Genomic DNA, 15,398 nt, shown 5'->3' with positions numbered 1-15,398 from the left:
AAAGGGTCGGCAAGATAGCTCAGTGCAGAGCATCTCCCAGGCAAGCCTGACAATCTGAACTTACAAAAGTGGAAAGACAGGACTAACTCCACAAAGGCATCCCGACATCCATGTTTCTCTTCCAACTTTACAAAGGTCCCCCGACATCCACATGTACACCACCCCCATTATCATGGAAAATATACACACAATTTAATAGGTTTTTAAAAAATACATTAATTAAAATGCTTATGAGGCAAATCCTACCATTCCAGAAGTGTAAATATACTGGATTACATAAATCTATTCCCTAAAAATAGATTTAGGGAATGGAGCAGTAACTCCAAGTAAAAGCAACACAGGTCTTAAAGAATATATAAAGATCAAGTTTGAGGGGCTAAGCATAGTGGTGCATGCCTTTAGCACTTGGGAGGCAGAAATAAGTAGGTATCTGTGAGTTCAAGGCCAGCATGATCTACAGAGTGAGTTTCAAGCCAGCCAGGTAAGACCTTGATTATAAAATGTAAAACTAAGTGCAATTAAAGCATCCACTTTTGAACACTATTGTTACCATTTGCTCATATATTTGACCAACTTATATAGAATTTCTTTGAACTTTGGATTCACAAAAAAATCTTGCTTTCAAGTGTATTTAAATAAATTTATATTAATTCTCATTAACCCAAGACTTATCAAGACAGTTTATATATAACTTATTCACAAATTATATGTTTGAATAAGAATGGTCCCCTAAAAGCTCATAGAGCTAAATGTTTAGTCACCAGGGAGTGGCACTGCTTGAGAGGGTTAGGTGGTGTGGCCTTGTTGGAGGAAGTGTATCACTAGGGTTAGGTGTTAAGGTTTCAAAACCTCAAGTCAGGCCCAGTGGCTCTCTTCTTGTCTGCAGGAGGAAGAGGAGAGGGAGAGAGAGCGGGGAGAAGAGGAGATGCCATGCCCAAGAAGAGTGGAGGACAGGGAGGCATAGCTGCCATGTAGAAACTGGGAGAGTGTGGACCAGACAGCTGCCCAACTGGGTCCAGGGCAGCCAAGGTAAAGTACAGACTATAGTGATAGATCAGGATTACCTGATCAGTGGAGGTGGATTAACCACGTGGAGGTTACGGAGTGACCCAGCTGTTGCACTGTTTATCAAGATCATAGATCATCACTGATTATCAAGGCATATCAAGATATAAAAGCTGTGTGTCTTTCTTCGAGACATTAAGCATTGAGGCTGGCATCGGGATCTATTAAAATTTAATTCAACAACTAAGATGCTATACAAATTAACTTAGAAAGAACTCAGTATTGTTCTGCCAATATAACTTGCAGCTTTCACACAGTAGCTGTTGAAGAGCATAATTTTAATGTTCTTTTAAAGATGGGGTCTTGCTATGGAGCCCAGGCTAGCTTTGAACTCCTGAGATTACAGGTGTGTACTTCTACCCTTGATTCTTTCATACATGCTCATCGATATAAATTATTTCTTTTTAATCTAACCAGTTTAGACATTTTCTCATATGTAGAAGATCCCAAAATAAAGAAACAAAACAGATAGCCAAAAGTAGGTTATAGTAATTTACTTCACATAGAACAGTATATTTCAGGACTACAATTTCATTGAATATCAACAAAAATTATCTGTACAGAAAACCCAAAGGTAATCATAGAGCATAGCATGTAAAATGTGCAAATATACTTTAAAATGCAGTTATTGTGTAGCACTTGCAAGGTAGAACTGCACAGCAATTCTAGTTAACCTAGAAACTGTTTGCAGGAAGTCAATGCAAATGTCCAAGGCACAACTAAGAGTTGGTACACAAGTGTGTGACACACACCCTCAGATCACGTATTTGAAGACAAAAACAACATGATGGTATGTTTATATTTTATTACTTAATGAGACATCAGTTTGTCTCGAAAGCTCCATTAAATACCACACTGAGAATGTTTGTGTGGTTAGGACAAACTGCTCCCTGAAATTAAGAGTAAAAGACAGGACTCTCGCTATCCTATATTTAAAAAATTACGTATATGTATGTACACACATACCCACATCATCTACAGGAAACATCCCAAAGTCCAAAAGGAAGCCATTTTCCTATTAAAGGTTCCCATTACAGTATTTCATGACAATTCTCAAAAAACGTATACTTCTTTGCCACCTCTTTTGGTCAATCTTGGCTACGTAAGACACCGACATAGACAAGGCAAAGATGACTGATTCCGAAAGTCTCGAGTGCACAGTGGAAGGAGTCATAGAGCTATAAGAGCCCGCTGCCTTTAAGGAATCACTTTAATCTGCACAGAAAAAACCAACCCACTCCAAAATCAACAGGAGCACTGGCTGTGCCCCAAACCCCAAATCCATCAGTGCTCTGCGTTTTGCTGCCCATCCCTGAGAGTAAAGATTCTACCATTCTTAGTTTTTAATAAAGCACTAACTTTACATTGATAAAATGCTTAAAGATTTTTTTCAAGACATTTATGTATCATTAGCTTTAGCCCTGTTTCAATTTCATTTTTTAAAAAAAGGAAAAAGAAAGGCCTTGCTCTTTCAACGAGCATTCATGAGAATCCTAGCTGCTGTCCTTGAAGCTGAGAGAGGCTCCTCGCTGCCCCCACTCTGCTGTTCCGCATGCCCTGCGCCTTTCCTGACAGCAGACAATGCTTGTGAATTAGGGAGTTTAACAGGTAGCGTAGGAAAAGGACAACACAGACTTAAGGGACACTCAAGTGACATGTATGTTTCCCTGGGTAAGCGAGTCTCGCTGGAAGTAATCTGAATGCCATCCAAGAAAGGCAAAACACCTACACAAAAGAAGTGCAGCATAAACACGTTCTTGCTGTCTTTGTGTTAGCCTTCCTGGCCAAAATCTTCTGTAAACTTCTTTAATTTCAGCAAGTCCTGCTCATTGACTGTCGGCTTCGTGCTGGACAGGGACCGCAGCATATCCCACTGTCAGGAAAGGGAAGAGGCCATTAACAATGGACTCAGTACAGTATAATGTTGTTCTCAGTTGTGAACTTACAGTTGACCAGCAAAATCTGCTCTTAGCAGCAATTTCCTTCCCATGCTCACTACCTCCTACGAAGACAGGCAAGCAGCCTGGCTACCAGTGCCTTCAGTCTGTCTATCATCTCATTCCTGGTCTAACCTTTACCATCAACAAGAGGTCTGTTTCCTACCAAGTGTGACCCAGAAGAAAAATGGTAACTGCACAAGCAATGAATAATTTGCTGCAGTCTTTGTAGAATTCTGTAACTGAAGCAGCAAATTCTGAAAGTCAAGTCTATTAGCTTTCAATAATAGTCAAACCCTCGACATTGGTCTAATCCTTCCGATGAAAACTAGAAACTGCATTTTTAGTAATATCACTATATTCCTTTTTAAATTGCACTCCTTTTTACTACAAAACTCATTTCTATAAGTCACTTGGTTGTACTTAAATGGAACAGTGACGAGAGTATTTTTTAAAGTTAAAGTTAATAGTGGAACGGTGAAAATACACCAACATCAGAAAGTCATTAAAAATGAATGTTTCCTATAAAATTACATTACAAATGAAAAAAGGAACCACTCTACGTTACTTTGAATTCTGCAAAGCAGGACAGAGCAGAAAACTTAAACAACAACCTCATCTATGAAGGACTGCAGTAAAAGGGACTTCAGATAAGCACTGAGTCCCGGTGTTCCCTCACAGATACCCGCACGCAGTAGACTACGTCTGCTCTCTGTCTGGGTAGTGAGTGCATCAGTCTCCTCTCCTCATGTGCCTGTCTAACCTACTGCAAAGCACTCTGAAAACTGGCAGCTAAGGCCAAAACCATTTGATACTGGGTGTTCACCAGCAACCAAACAGATTTCTGCAGCACCCCAGTTCTCTAAAGATACACCTTACAAAATAAATCTGTAAAGTTACTTTAATTTCTACAATGTAAACATATACACAGTGAAAAATCTTTCAAAAGTCTTATACAGTATTTGAGAAAAAGGTTAATGTTTTCAGTTGAAAATTTAAAGAACTCCATTATTTAAACTTTCTATGCAGCATAAGAAGTAAAACAAACCAATACTATTTATGAATACTATCATACAAGAGTCAATGTTTCTGGTTATTTTTAAACATGTGAGATTCAGAGGCAAAAAATCATACTTTATTTAAGTCCTAATAATATTTTATGCAATATGTGTAAGAATTTTGTGAATGACTTAAAGTCAGAAAATTGTGCTTTCAAAATACAACCTTTTTATTAACACAAGTCTCACACCTTCAGATAATTATTTTTATACCTAAGAAAAATGAGTACTTACAATTCTTCAAGTATTAAATATATGAGCTTGATCATAACATTCTCTAGTGCTTTAGAAACAAAATGACAAATTAGTGTATAAAGATTTAAAATGTCCCACCATGGAAACAACAGGCTCCAAGAGTTTATCTCCAGGAACATCCATCCATGTCATTTCAATAGCCCCAGGATCTCCCGGAGAGCAGGGTGTCAGCAAGTCATTTACAATGCAGTTAGGATCAGCTCTTGAGGGGCCACGAACCTGTAATGATAATAACTTAAGTTACTATTTATTTTAGGAAGAATAGACTATAAGAAAAAATAGTTATCATTAGGTTGATTTAAAAGTTTTTATATTTTTGTTAATTTAAAATTTTTCTTGATACATTTCTAAACTTTGATATTATATTCAATATCATAGGATTATTGGGGTTAAAAAAAGAAAAAAGTTTTGAAAAAGAAGAAACAGTTCCTTCTGGCTACCCTTTCTCTTTTCCTCCTCTAATTCTTATTCAATGGAAGTTACCTTATAGACCAAAACAAACATATTACAAAACTCTTCCAAGTTGTTCTTTTCCATGGCTGAAAACTTGAGATATTTTGCAGGATAATTTAGTTTTAAATTACTCAATCTTTAAGTCTCTCTTAACAAAAACTTAAAACAAAAACCCATGTGTACTGGTTTAAAGCACAGTCTCATATATTTGAATGTTTGGTTTCCAGATGGTATAGTTTGCTACGGCTCCAGTGCCATGCCTGTCTGTCTGTTGCCAGGCTACCTACCATGATGGTCATGGACTCACTGTCTAAAAACTACAAGCAAGACTTCATTTAAATGTTTTCTTTTATAAGCTGTCTTTGCCTTGGTCATGATGTCTCTTCAGAGCAATACAAAAGTAACTAAGACAACATACACATACTGTGCTAGTTAGCTTTTTGTTTTACTCGACACAAGGCAGAACCATTTGGGAAGAGGGACCCTCTATTGAGAAAAATGCTTTTATCAGACTGTCCTATAGGAAAGTCTATGGCTCATTTCTCGATTATGACTTGCGCCTGGAGGGCCCAGCCCATTGTGGGTGGTGTCACCTCTGTGCCAGTAATCCTGTTTATAGAAAGGAGTGACAATAGGCACCACTCCTCCATGTCTGCATCAGTTTCTGTCTCCAGGTTCCTGCTCTGACGTCTTTTCACCATGGAGTATAATCAGAACCTTTAAGTCAAATAAATAAACCTGCCGGGCGGTGGTGGAGCACGCCTTTAATCCCAGCACTTGGGAGGCAGAGGCAGGCGGATTTCTGAGTTCAAGGCCAGCCTGGTCTACCGAGTGAGTGAGTTCCAGGACAGCCAAGGCTACACAGAGAAACCCTGTCTTGGAAAAACCAAAAAAAAAAAAAAATAATAATAATAATAAAAAAATAAATAAACCCTTTCCTCCCCAGATTGCTTTTGGTTATATGTTTTATCACAGCAACAGAAAACCAGGACAGAAATAAAATTACATGCTTAATAATGTCTATGTCATTTTATGAAACATAACTTAGTTAAAGCAAGATTGTAGCAATATCTAGAAAGCAAACCTTTGTTACAAAGTTGCATATTAATAGATAGTTGCTTTCAAGTCTATTTCATGACGATACACCTTTCAGGATTGGAATAGGTGTAAAATACACCTCGGCTTCCTTAACTGTGAACAAACCTACTGTATACACACTCACACTTAGTTTATGTCTATATTTCTTCCCTACCTGCACGAGACCAGGGAATTTTGTCTTTATTTTTGGCAGGTTACATCCTGATTGAACTCTGGGCTCAGACTTAGTATGTTAGACACTGTACTGATAATTGAAATATACAGGCAAATATGTCTGTCCTTGTTAACTGCAACATTTTCAAAGGTAGAAGGATGGAAGCATAGAAATATCTACTGCAGATGGTGATCCAACACCCTAGGGTTAAAGTTAATTATAAAGGACATAATATACACCCTACCCGTGTGTGATACATATGTCACAGTGAAGTCATTAATCTGTGCAATTAATATACATTACTAATTATAATTTTTAAAAATTATGCTTGTTTTAACCCTTATGATATTAAGACCTGGCTTCATGTTCACATATGAGGTCCCTGGTATTAATATGTAGAAGTGAATGATACATTCTAGGTGAGAAAGGTCTGAGGTCCTAAGAATTTACAGGTTTTTTTGTTGTTGTTGTTTTTGTTTTTCGAGACAGGGTTTCTCTGTGTAGTCCTGGCTGTCCTGGAACTCACTCTGTAGACCAGGCTGGCCTCGAACTCAGAAATCCACCTGCCTCTGCCTCCCAAGTGCTGGGATTAAAGGCGTGCACCACCACTGCCCTGCGAATTTACAGTTTCTAAGTGCAAAGGGATTTAAAAGAAAATATGATGACTATGGCATATACTTAACTCTGAACCGCATCTCTCTATATACCTACCTACCTCAAGGGGAGACTATAATACACTGAAAGCTAAAATTAGAATCTCTCTAATAAGCTGCTACTGTACAAAAGCACTACAGATTACTGAGGAAATGCGTGAGAAGGGTACGCAGTGAATAGTCAGGATTAATGTTGTGTGTAAATACTATTTCACAAGATCCTTACAATAAAACTTCAAAGAGAGCTATCTCCATTTAAGAAACAACAACAAGCATTACATAGTAAGGCTACAATCTTCTCACTCAAATCATGTATATTCAATTCATTCATTCATATGGGAAATGCAGAAAGGATGACAATCGTAATTTCAGATTCTGAAATACACCCCATCTAGGTGTACTCATACCTTTGCCCCTGTGAACTGTAATACACAGAGTTGTGTATTAGCACCCAAGTTCCAGATTCACTAACACTCATCTGCCGTGTACCATTTATCTCCTCTGTGACACAGCACAATGCTGGACAGTGTGGACTCGGAAAGGATGCTGCGCATGTACCGGATCTACTGCACAGGTGTGGTGCAAATGTAGCAGGCCCTGCTCCCAGCTGCTCTGTTTAACCACAGAGCAGACTCTCAACCACGCAAGCTGTTGCACTTCAGCAGAATGACTCAGAAATGCCTCAAATTACTTCTTAAAAACACACAATTTTTAAGACCATGAACAATCTTCACCGGAGAAATTATTTTCAATGCAACAGGAATATATTTATTATATAAACCTACTTATTACATTATCATACAACACTGAAGCCATTTCAACTCCTTTGGAAAACAAGCCAGGGCCAGTCCTGAAGTTCCATTTAAAAAGCACATGACAGGGTGGATGAATGCTGCTTACCTTTTTGAAGTGAGTAGCTGACTGGACTTTTCTTACAGGCTGCATAAGTGCATCCCGTACAATGATACTTATGTCTGCTCCTGAATAGCCATCTGTCTTCCTCCCAAGTTCCTGGAAGTCTGCGTCTGTGAGACTGTTCTGAGTGCTCCCCAAGTGCAGTTTAAACATGGCTGCCCGGGCATGGGCTTCAGGCAGAGGAATATAAATACGTTTCTCAAATCTTAAAATAAATTACACAAATGATGTTAAGTATATAAGCTTAGTTTCAATGTAAAATTAGCATGTTTAGAAAAATCCCATATGACTAGTTGGAGAGCCTCTACTACACTAAGATAGGGTGAACACCACAAGAGTTAAATGCACATATATTTAAGTGTTCAGGCATATACATATACCTACCTACCTCAAGGGGAGACTATAATACACTGAACGCTAAAATTAGAAGCAAAACAGTCAGGAAACAAGTTCTCACACAACTTTTAGGTCCTTTTTGGCTGTTTTTATGTCTGGAATTTATAGCATAAAAACACATCTCACAAGACTGCATTCTGAACTTGTGACAAAAAGTAATGATTCATAATACAAAATAAGGGTCACCATAATTCTCTAAATTCAAAATAGTAAAACTACTTAAAATCTTACAGAATAAACATTACACAAAACGTTCTTAGTACGAATTCATTCTAAATAATCTAGTACTATACGTCATAATAGTTTATTAGTATTTTTACTCACCTTCGTTAAATTCAGGCATTTGGAAACAGAGAGGAAGCAGAGAAGGACAATGTTTTTCAGACCCACGGGGGCAGTGACTTTTTAAATAACTTTTTCCTACCTTTCTTAGCTAGGCTTGCTTTGGAATCGGGCCACTTTCTAACCCTATCTAACACATTTCCTCTGGAGGTATTGGGTGCTAATCTAGTACACGGTCAAGTCAACAAAAGTGAAGGGGATAAAAGTAGCATGCACTCAACTGCTTCTTTTAATCATGCAATTAAAGAATGCTGCAGGGAGCTGCAGAGCTGTAAACATCTATATATTACTCCTATAGCTGAAGTTGCAGCTTTACCTAAAAACAGGACAGGTCTTTGTTATTGTTTTAAACAGGGTTTCATATAGTCCCAGCTGGTCTGGACCTTGGTACAAACCTGAGGATAACCTTGAGTTCTTGGCTCTCCTGTCTTCTCCCAAGTACTGGCTTTCAGGTGATTGCTACTTTGCCCAGTGCCAGACATAATTTTTTTTTTTTAAACTAAAAATCTATCTTCCTAGCCAAGCAGGGTAGCTCATGTCCATCATCCCAGCACATGGGAGGCTGAAGGAGGGAAGTTCTGAGTCAGGACTAGCCTGATCTATAGAGTAAGCAGTAAGAAATCATTTTGCAAAATTTATATAAAGAATTTTCACTGAGATACAAAACTGTTTTTGTCAATTTTGAAGCATCACTCTTCCTAAACTTACAAAAATAAAGGTAAGCATAGATGCCAAGCAATGTACTTTCCAACGTGGAAGGCTCCAGTACAGAGAGCACTTATTTTCATTATAGCAGGCCAACAAATAAGAAATTCCTCATGCCCAACTCAAGGACACAAAACAGGTCAGGGGCCATTAATTTATTGTTCAAAAAGCCATCAGAACAAATTCTTATACAGAGAAGGAAAATTATCATCTCTCGCTCTACCTGAAGTTAACAATAAGGTGTTTATCTATCGTCATACCTTCGCCTAATTGCGGAATCCAGAACCCAGGGTATATTTGTCGCTCCCAGAACCAAGATGCCATCATTGTCCACACCAACACCTGCAGTAAAATAAGTAACATGTTAAACGATACTTTGGTACTTTCTTTCTTAGAGTCCCTGGTGCATCCTCACAAGGATGACACTGTGGCAGAGGGATACTTGATGGACGGCACTCAGCACATTCTCCTGCAGCATCCCATCTCTCCCTTCCCAGGAGCACCTTTTGTTCCCCAAAGCTGTTTATTTAACTTTCATGGCATATAGTTACATGTAAGTTTACGTATCTCATACAATCTAGGGACCACTGTCTTTCTGAGGGTGACTTAGTTTGCCTAATATGATCATCTCTAGTTATATTCATTTGTCTGCAAATGACCCAGTTTCATTCTTTGCAGCTAAAAAAGAAAAGTTCCACTACACACACACATACACACAGACAAACAGACACAGACATAAAATTCCACTACACACAGACACACACATACATACACACACACACACACACACACACACACACACACGGCCCTGCACACACACTCACCATCATTTTTAATCCACTCTAAATGCCGTTTGTATGTTCCATTAAGAAAGTTAGAGCTTTATGTAACACTAAAGTGCTTCATCTTCATCTTTACAAAAACTTTAATCAAGAACCACATTGCTGAAGAAGCAAATCTCCTAGATTACAGACAAATACTATTGATATTCTTTTCAAAACGTTCTTTCATGAAGCTCCTGGTAAATTAGTAGAGATATTAATCTTTTTACTAACAACATTTGTGAATCCTGTAATATAATTTAAAAATATGACAGATTCACGCAGTGAGTCACAGTGCACTGCGCTGCTAAGGAGGCAGAGCCAGGTGAATCTCTGTGAGGCTAGCTCAGTCTATGTAGGAAGTTAACAGCCAGCCAGGTGGATCTCTGTGAGGCTAGCTCAGTCTATGTAGGAAGTTAACAGCCAGCCAGGGCTACACAGTGAGATCTTCTCTCAAAATAAAAACAGTAACGGAAATAATATTTTAGAGAAATTCTGCTTAAACTCTTTCCCCACTGAAGAAGAACTGGAAAGTGTCTCATAGCCCAGCAACGTTACCTTGCATTTGAACCAGGAACTCTGTCTTAATTCTCCGTGCAGCCTCACTCTCGTTCTCGCTTCTGGAGCCGCACAGAGAGTCAATCTCGTCAATGAAGATGATGGAAGGCTTGTTCTCCCTGGCGAGCTGGAATAGGTTCTTCACCAGTCTAAGGAGAAGAAGAAAGCACTAAAGGACCACATCAAAGCAATGTACAGGTCACAAGAACCACGCACACTGAAAGCCTAGTCATGCTGCCGGTGTAGAGAATAATACATTACAACTAGACAATTCACTAAGTTACAGAAGCACCCACATGCACACATGTGCGCGCACACACACAAGTGCATACACATACTTACTAGTTTTTTCCTACAAAATAAATTCCCAGCTATGTACAGAGCTTGACTGCTGTACATTACTGTTACGTTTCTCCCCTGAGTTTTTAGAAAAGGTGCTTGAAACCCATCCACTACCCATGTGACCGCCTCCAGGGACCAACATAAAGACTTCCAATGCACCACTCACTTTTCGCTTTCCCCCAGCCACTTAGACACAAGGTCAGAGGACGATATTGAGAAAAATGTTGAGTTGTTTGCTTCTGTTGCAACAGCTTTAGCTAAATAGGATTTTCCTGTTCCTGGCGGCCCAAATAACAGGATTCCTCGCCAAGGTGTCCTCTTTCCTACAAGTTGTATTTAAAAAAACAAACAAACAAACAAAAAACCGTAAGAATTTCAAGACTATTCCACTTACTTCAGACATTAGCCACACTGAAAAATACTGTAAAAAGGTCTTCATTTGAAAGCTATCAGTAAAAATAAAAAGATAGTTTAAAAAAGTCTAACATATGACTTAAGTGTATAGGGCTTGCTCTTCTAGAGACATCGTCAGAAGCTAACTCACTGCTTCACTGGACAGAAAGTTCATCCTTGCTCACTTATCTGCTCTGTCAATGTATGGAGACGATGGTGTGAGATACAGACAGATGAAAGGATCTCCGCTCCCCAGGGACAAAGTTTAGTGAAAGGGTACTGCTCAAAACTAGAATAATGCATGAAAACTGCAGCCATAGAGCAGGGCTGCTGCAAAGACTTGCTTCTAGAAAGCTATCGCCTGTGGAGGAAGGACAAGGCGTGAACTCAAAGTCTGGGGGACCTGTGAGTTCTAAGGAGCTCCTGATTTACCAGGAAGCACAGGTCAGCTTCACTGAAGCACAGCAGCTTCAATGGTTGGGTAATGATGTGGGAGCTATTACTGTAAATCCTACTTCTGCTTAAAAGAAAAGAGGGAAAGAAATCAACATTTGGATAATCAGAAATTATAGTACTTCCTTAAATACAGCAGGCTGTATAGAATTATAAAATATAAATTCAAAAGTCTATATAAACTGTAGATAGGTAACTAGTATCTGTAGAACTGTCCCTAGGGGCTGGAGAGATGGCTCAGTGGTTAAGAGCACAGGCTGCTTTTCCAAAGGTTCTAAGTTCAATTCCCAGCAACCACATGGTGGCTTACAACCATCTGTAATGGAATCTGATGCCCTCTTCTAGTGTGTGTCTGAAGACAGAAACAGTGTACTCTCATATATAAAATAAATAAATCATTAAAAAAGTCATATTAAAAAAAGAGAACTGTCCCTAGATGACTAATGAAAAACTAGATTATCTTGATTATGAGAGGCTTGATTTTTCAAATACTTGACTTTCAGAATTTAATTACTTGAATTTTACTTTTTCTCTTTTAAATGCATACAACTCTCAGTCAATGTTGCCCTTGAGTGAGTATTGCTCAGAACACTAGTATGATAGAAAGTGATTTTAGGTAATATATACTTTTAAGTGATTACTTTTAAAATATGTTTGATAGACACTTTTTTTATTCATCATAGATAGTAGATTTTAAAATAATTATAATCAAGTAAAAGTAAACAAGAAAACTTGAAGCTCAAATCTGGGGAAGAAGCAGGCAGAAAGGCAAACGCCGTGCTATCTTGAGCTGGAAGGCCAGTACACAGACACACTGACCTAGAGGGTCCTGCATGTCTCTCTGTGGATGTCCTGAGGACTGGGCTGTAAGCAGCACCCTTGAGTGAGGTAGGTGAGATGCAGCCCAGATTCTCTGCTCTGTCTGCTCTCTGTGACATCACTGTTTGAACCTGTTCAGTTTTCAACATGAACCAGCTTGTTTTTAAAACAAACAAATAAACAGACAGACAGACAGATGAAAACCACCTCTGTATTAGACTGTGGGTACAGTCCTATCACAGCACAGAGGTCACTAGTCACAAAACGGACAACATGAAGAAATAGTTGAGCACAATGCAGATGGTAACTTAGGCTGCAGCTAGAACCTGAGCTATTCCCAGGTGCTTGGGGGTGGGGGGTCAGCAAAACTCTCCTTGGAGGATAAGTGCTTTCCCTGTCCCTACAGGATATGCACCTCATCTGAGGCAGTAAATTAATTCTTAACTCTTTTTTTAAAAAATGGAAACACTTTGAAAACTAACACATGACTACTGCACAAATCAGATAAAATTCAGAGGATAAAGTTCACCTGTAATTGTATTCTCTAGGCACTTACTTCATTTTAAAGTCTATCAAAATTTACTTATAAGGATACATATTTACTTAACAAACATGGACTCATACTGTATGTTTTTAATAATGTTTTCTGGTCCTTTTAATAGATGTGGACATGTTTCAACAAATTATCATGTGGATTTAAATTTATTAATATGGATACACACACTGTATTTTAATAAGTATATAGTAGCATTCCAGTGATTTACCTCAAGCCTTATCGCCTGATAATTAGATTATTTTGCAATATATACTTACAAATATACACATGAACAGGAAAATCTCTGAGAAGATGTATTTACTACTAAAGTCAGAACTCAGTGCTCTACGTTAGTAACTGGTATCTTTTAAATAAAGTTGATTAGAAGCCACTTCACCTGTAAACAGATGTGGAAACTTAATAGGCAGAATCACAGCCTCTTTCAGAGCTTCTTTGGCTCCTTCAAGACCAGCAACATCACTCCACTTCACATTTGGTCGCTCTATGACAATGGCACCTGCAAAATATCAGGTCATCTTTCAACTGAGGAAGACTAGTTCAGCAAAGCTAGAAAGAAACATTTAAAAACCAGTGTAAAATTGCCTGGGAAAGCACTCAGTACTAAAACATTTTTCAAGTTATGCAAGAAGGAAGCAGTCAGAAATCATCAAGAGGCAGGAACTTAGGTGGGTGGCTGGACATCTATGGATTGGACTCAATGCCTACATTTCTGCTGCCTCATTGGTGAATTGACACTAGTCCTACCTGGCCAAGCAACATGCACAGGCTATCACAAGATCAGATGACACAGTGAGTATCAGAACTATGTACTGACTCTGGGTATCAACATACTTTCCAGTAGAACTGGTTTACTGTTTATCTTGTTAACACTCTCAGCAGAGAATACCAGAGAACACACTTCAGTGATTTTAACTAAAGACAGAGGAGAAATCAGAGGAAAGTCAGAAGGGACAGGAAAGAGTCAGCAGCAGATGATAGAAAAGACAAATGTGTCCCTAAAGATCTACAGTTCTTTCTTGAGTTTGTCACACTTTTTGTCTGGCTTTTTAAACAGAACCATTAAAGAATTACAAAGTTACTGAAAGGAAAGATTTAGTTCCTCAAAGCAGTACATTTAAAAACTACAGCAAGTGTTATTAAAAACACAAAGCCTGTAATTTATTAGAAGAATCTTCCAGCTATTTTCATCAAAAGTGTTCCCATTCTTCTAGTACATGACAGACACCTGCTTTCCTGTACATCACAAAAGAGTCTACTCTAAGATGAGAAGCAGCCTCTCTGCTGGGAAATGGCTCAGTCAGAAAAGCCCCTGCAATCGTGAGGATCTGAGTTCAGACTCCCTGGCACCCATATAAACACGGCGATGGTGCATCTATAACCCCACCTCGGGGGTTAGGTGGGGTGCAGAAATGGGAGGATCCCTGAAGTGCACTGGCTGTCAGCCAAGCTGAACTGGTTCAATAACAAAGCTTGGCTCAAAAACTAAGTACAGTGATCTAGGATGATGCTTCAAGTCACCCTCTGGTCTCTACATACTACACACACACACACACACACACACACACACACACACACCACACACCACACACACCACACACACACACATGCACACACCACACACATACCACACACACCACACACATATCACACACACGCACACGCACACAGATGGCACAGATACCTCTATTTACACAATCATTGATGATGAAGTTACTTTTAAAGCCAATTTCTTCTTGTTAGGAAATACCATCTATGAGTCTAAGCCTATACTTAGTAACTTCACTTTCCTAAAGTATAAAAATCTTTAGTTATTAGACTAAAATTAAATAAAACCATAGTTTTACATCAAAAAAAAAAGTTTAGTTTGGTACCAGAATTCACCATATCCATGTATATCATCTGGCTAGCTTGAGATTTTCATGGAACCTGAAAACCACGAGAAGCTGGGAAAACAGGCCAGTTGGGTAAAGTGCTTGCCAAACAAGTATGGAGAACTGGAGCCAGGATCCCCAGCACCCATGGAAACCCTGCAGTTGGTATGCTGGGCTGCATGGGACAGTCTGTGCAGCAAGCCAACTAACTATTGACTAGCTGAGTTGGTGAGCCCTGGGTTCAAGTGAGACACTCAGCCTCAATACATAAGGTAGAGGATGATCAAGAAGACAGCAGACATCGATCACTAGCTTGATGTCTCCCTCCCCAACATGCCACAAGCGGGGACACACACGAACACGCATTTACATATGCTCCCATCCCCCACCCCTGGGCACTAAGCATAAGTAATAGATTTCCTCTATTTTGGGGGCAGGGGTAGGGAAGAGAGTGTCTCACTATGCAGCTCTGGCAGTGCTCACTATGTAGATCAGGCTAGCCTTGAAACTCACAGACCTGCCTGCCTCTGCTTCCCAAGTGCTATAGGGTTAAA

General features: G+C 39.1%; 1 protein-coding gene across 1 annotated transcript in view; it reads right to left on the bottom strand.

Annotated features, from left to right (window-relative positions):
* Positions 1-1,544: 1,544 nt before the first annotated feature.
* Positions 1,545-15,398, bottom strand: part of Vps4b (vacuolar protein sorting 4 homolog B) — a 30,260-nt gene continuing 16,406 nt past the window's right edge. The window contains exons 5-11 of the mRNA XM_034513300.2: positions 13,350-13,469; positions 10,919-11,075; positions 10,411-10,559; positions 9,292-9,373; positions 7,574-7,793; positions 4,394-4,534; positions 1,545-2,938 (exon numbers count right to left, since the gene is read on the bottom strand). Coding sequence (XP_034369191.1) covers positions 2,837-2,938; positions 4,394-4,534; positions 7,574-7,793; positions 9,292-9,373; positions 10,411-10,559; positions 10,919-11,075; positions 13,350-13,469 — 971 coding nt within the window. The 3' untranslated portion in view covers positions 1,545-2,836. The remainder of the gene's footprint in view (positions 2,939-4,393; positions 4,535-7,573; positions 7,794-9,291; positions 9,374-10,410; positions 10,560-10,918; positions 11,076-13,349; positions 13,470-15,398) is intronic.

This window comes from Arvicanthis niloticus, chromosome 10 (genome assembly GCF_011762505.2).
Source record: "Arvicanthis niloticus isolate mArvNil1 chromosome 10, mArvNil1.pat.X, whole genome shotgun sequence".
In the NCBI taxonomy this organism is placed as follows: Eukaryota; Metazoa; Chordata; class Mammalia; order Rodentia; family Muridae; genus Arvicanthis; species Arvicanthis niloticus.
This window is presented reverse-complemented; position numbering and strand designations above follow the sequence as displayed.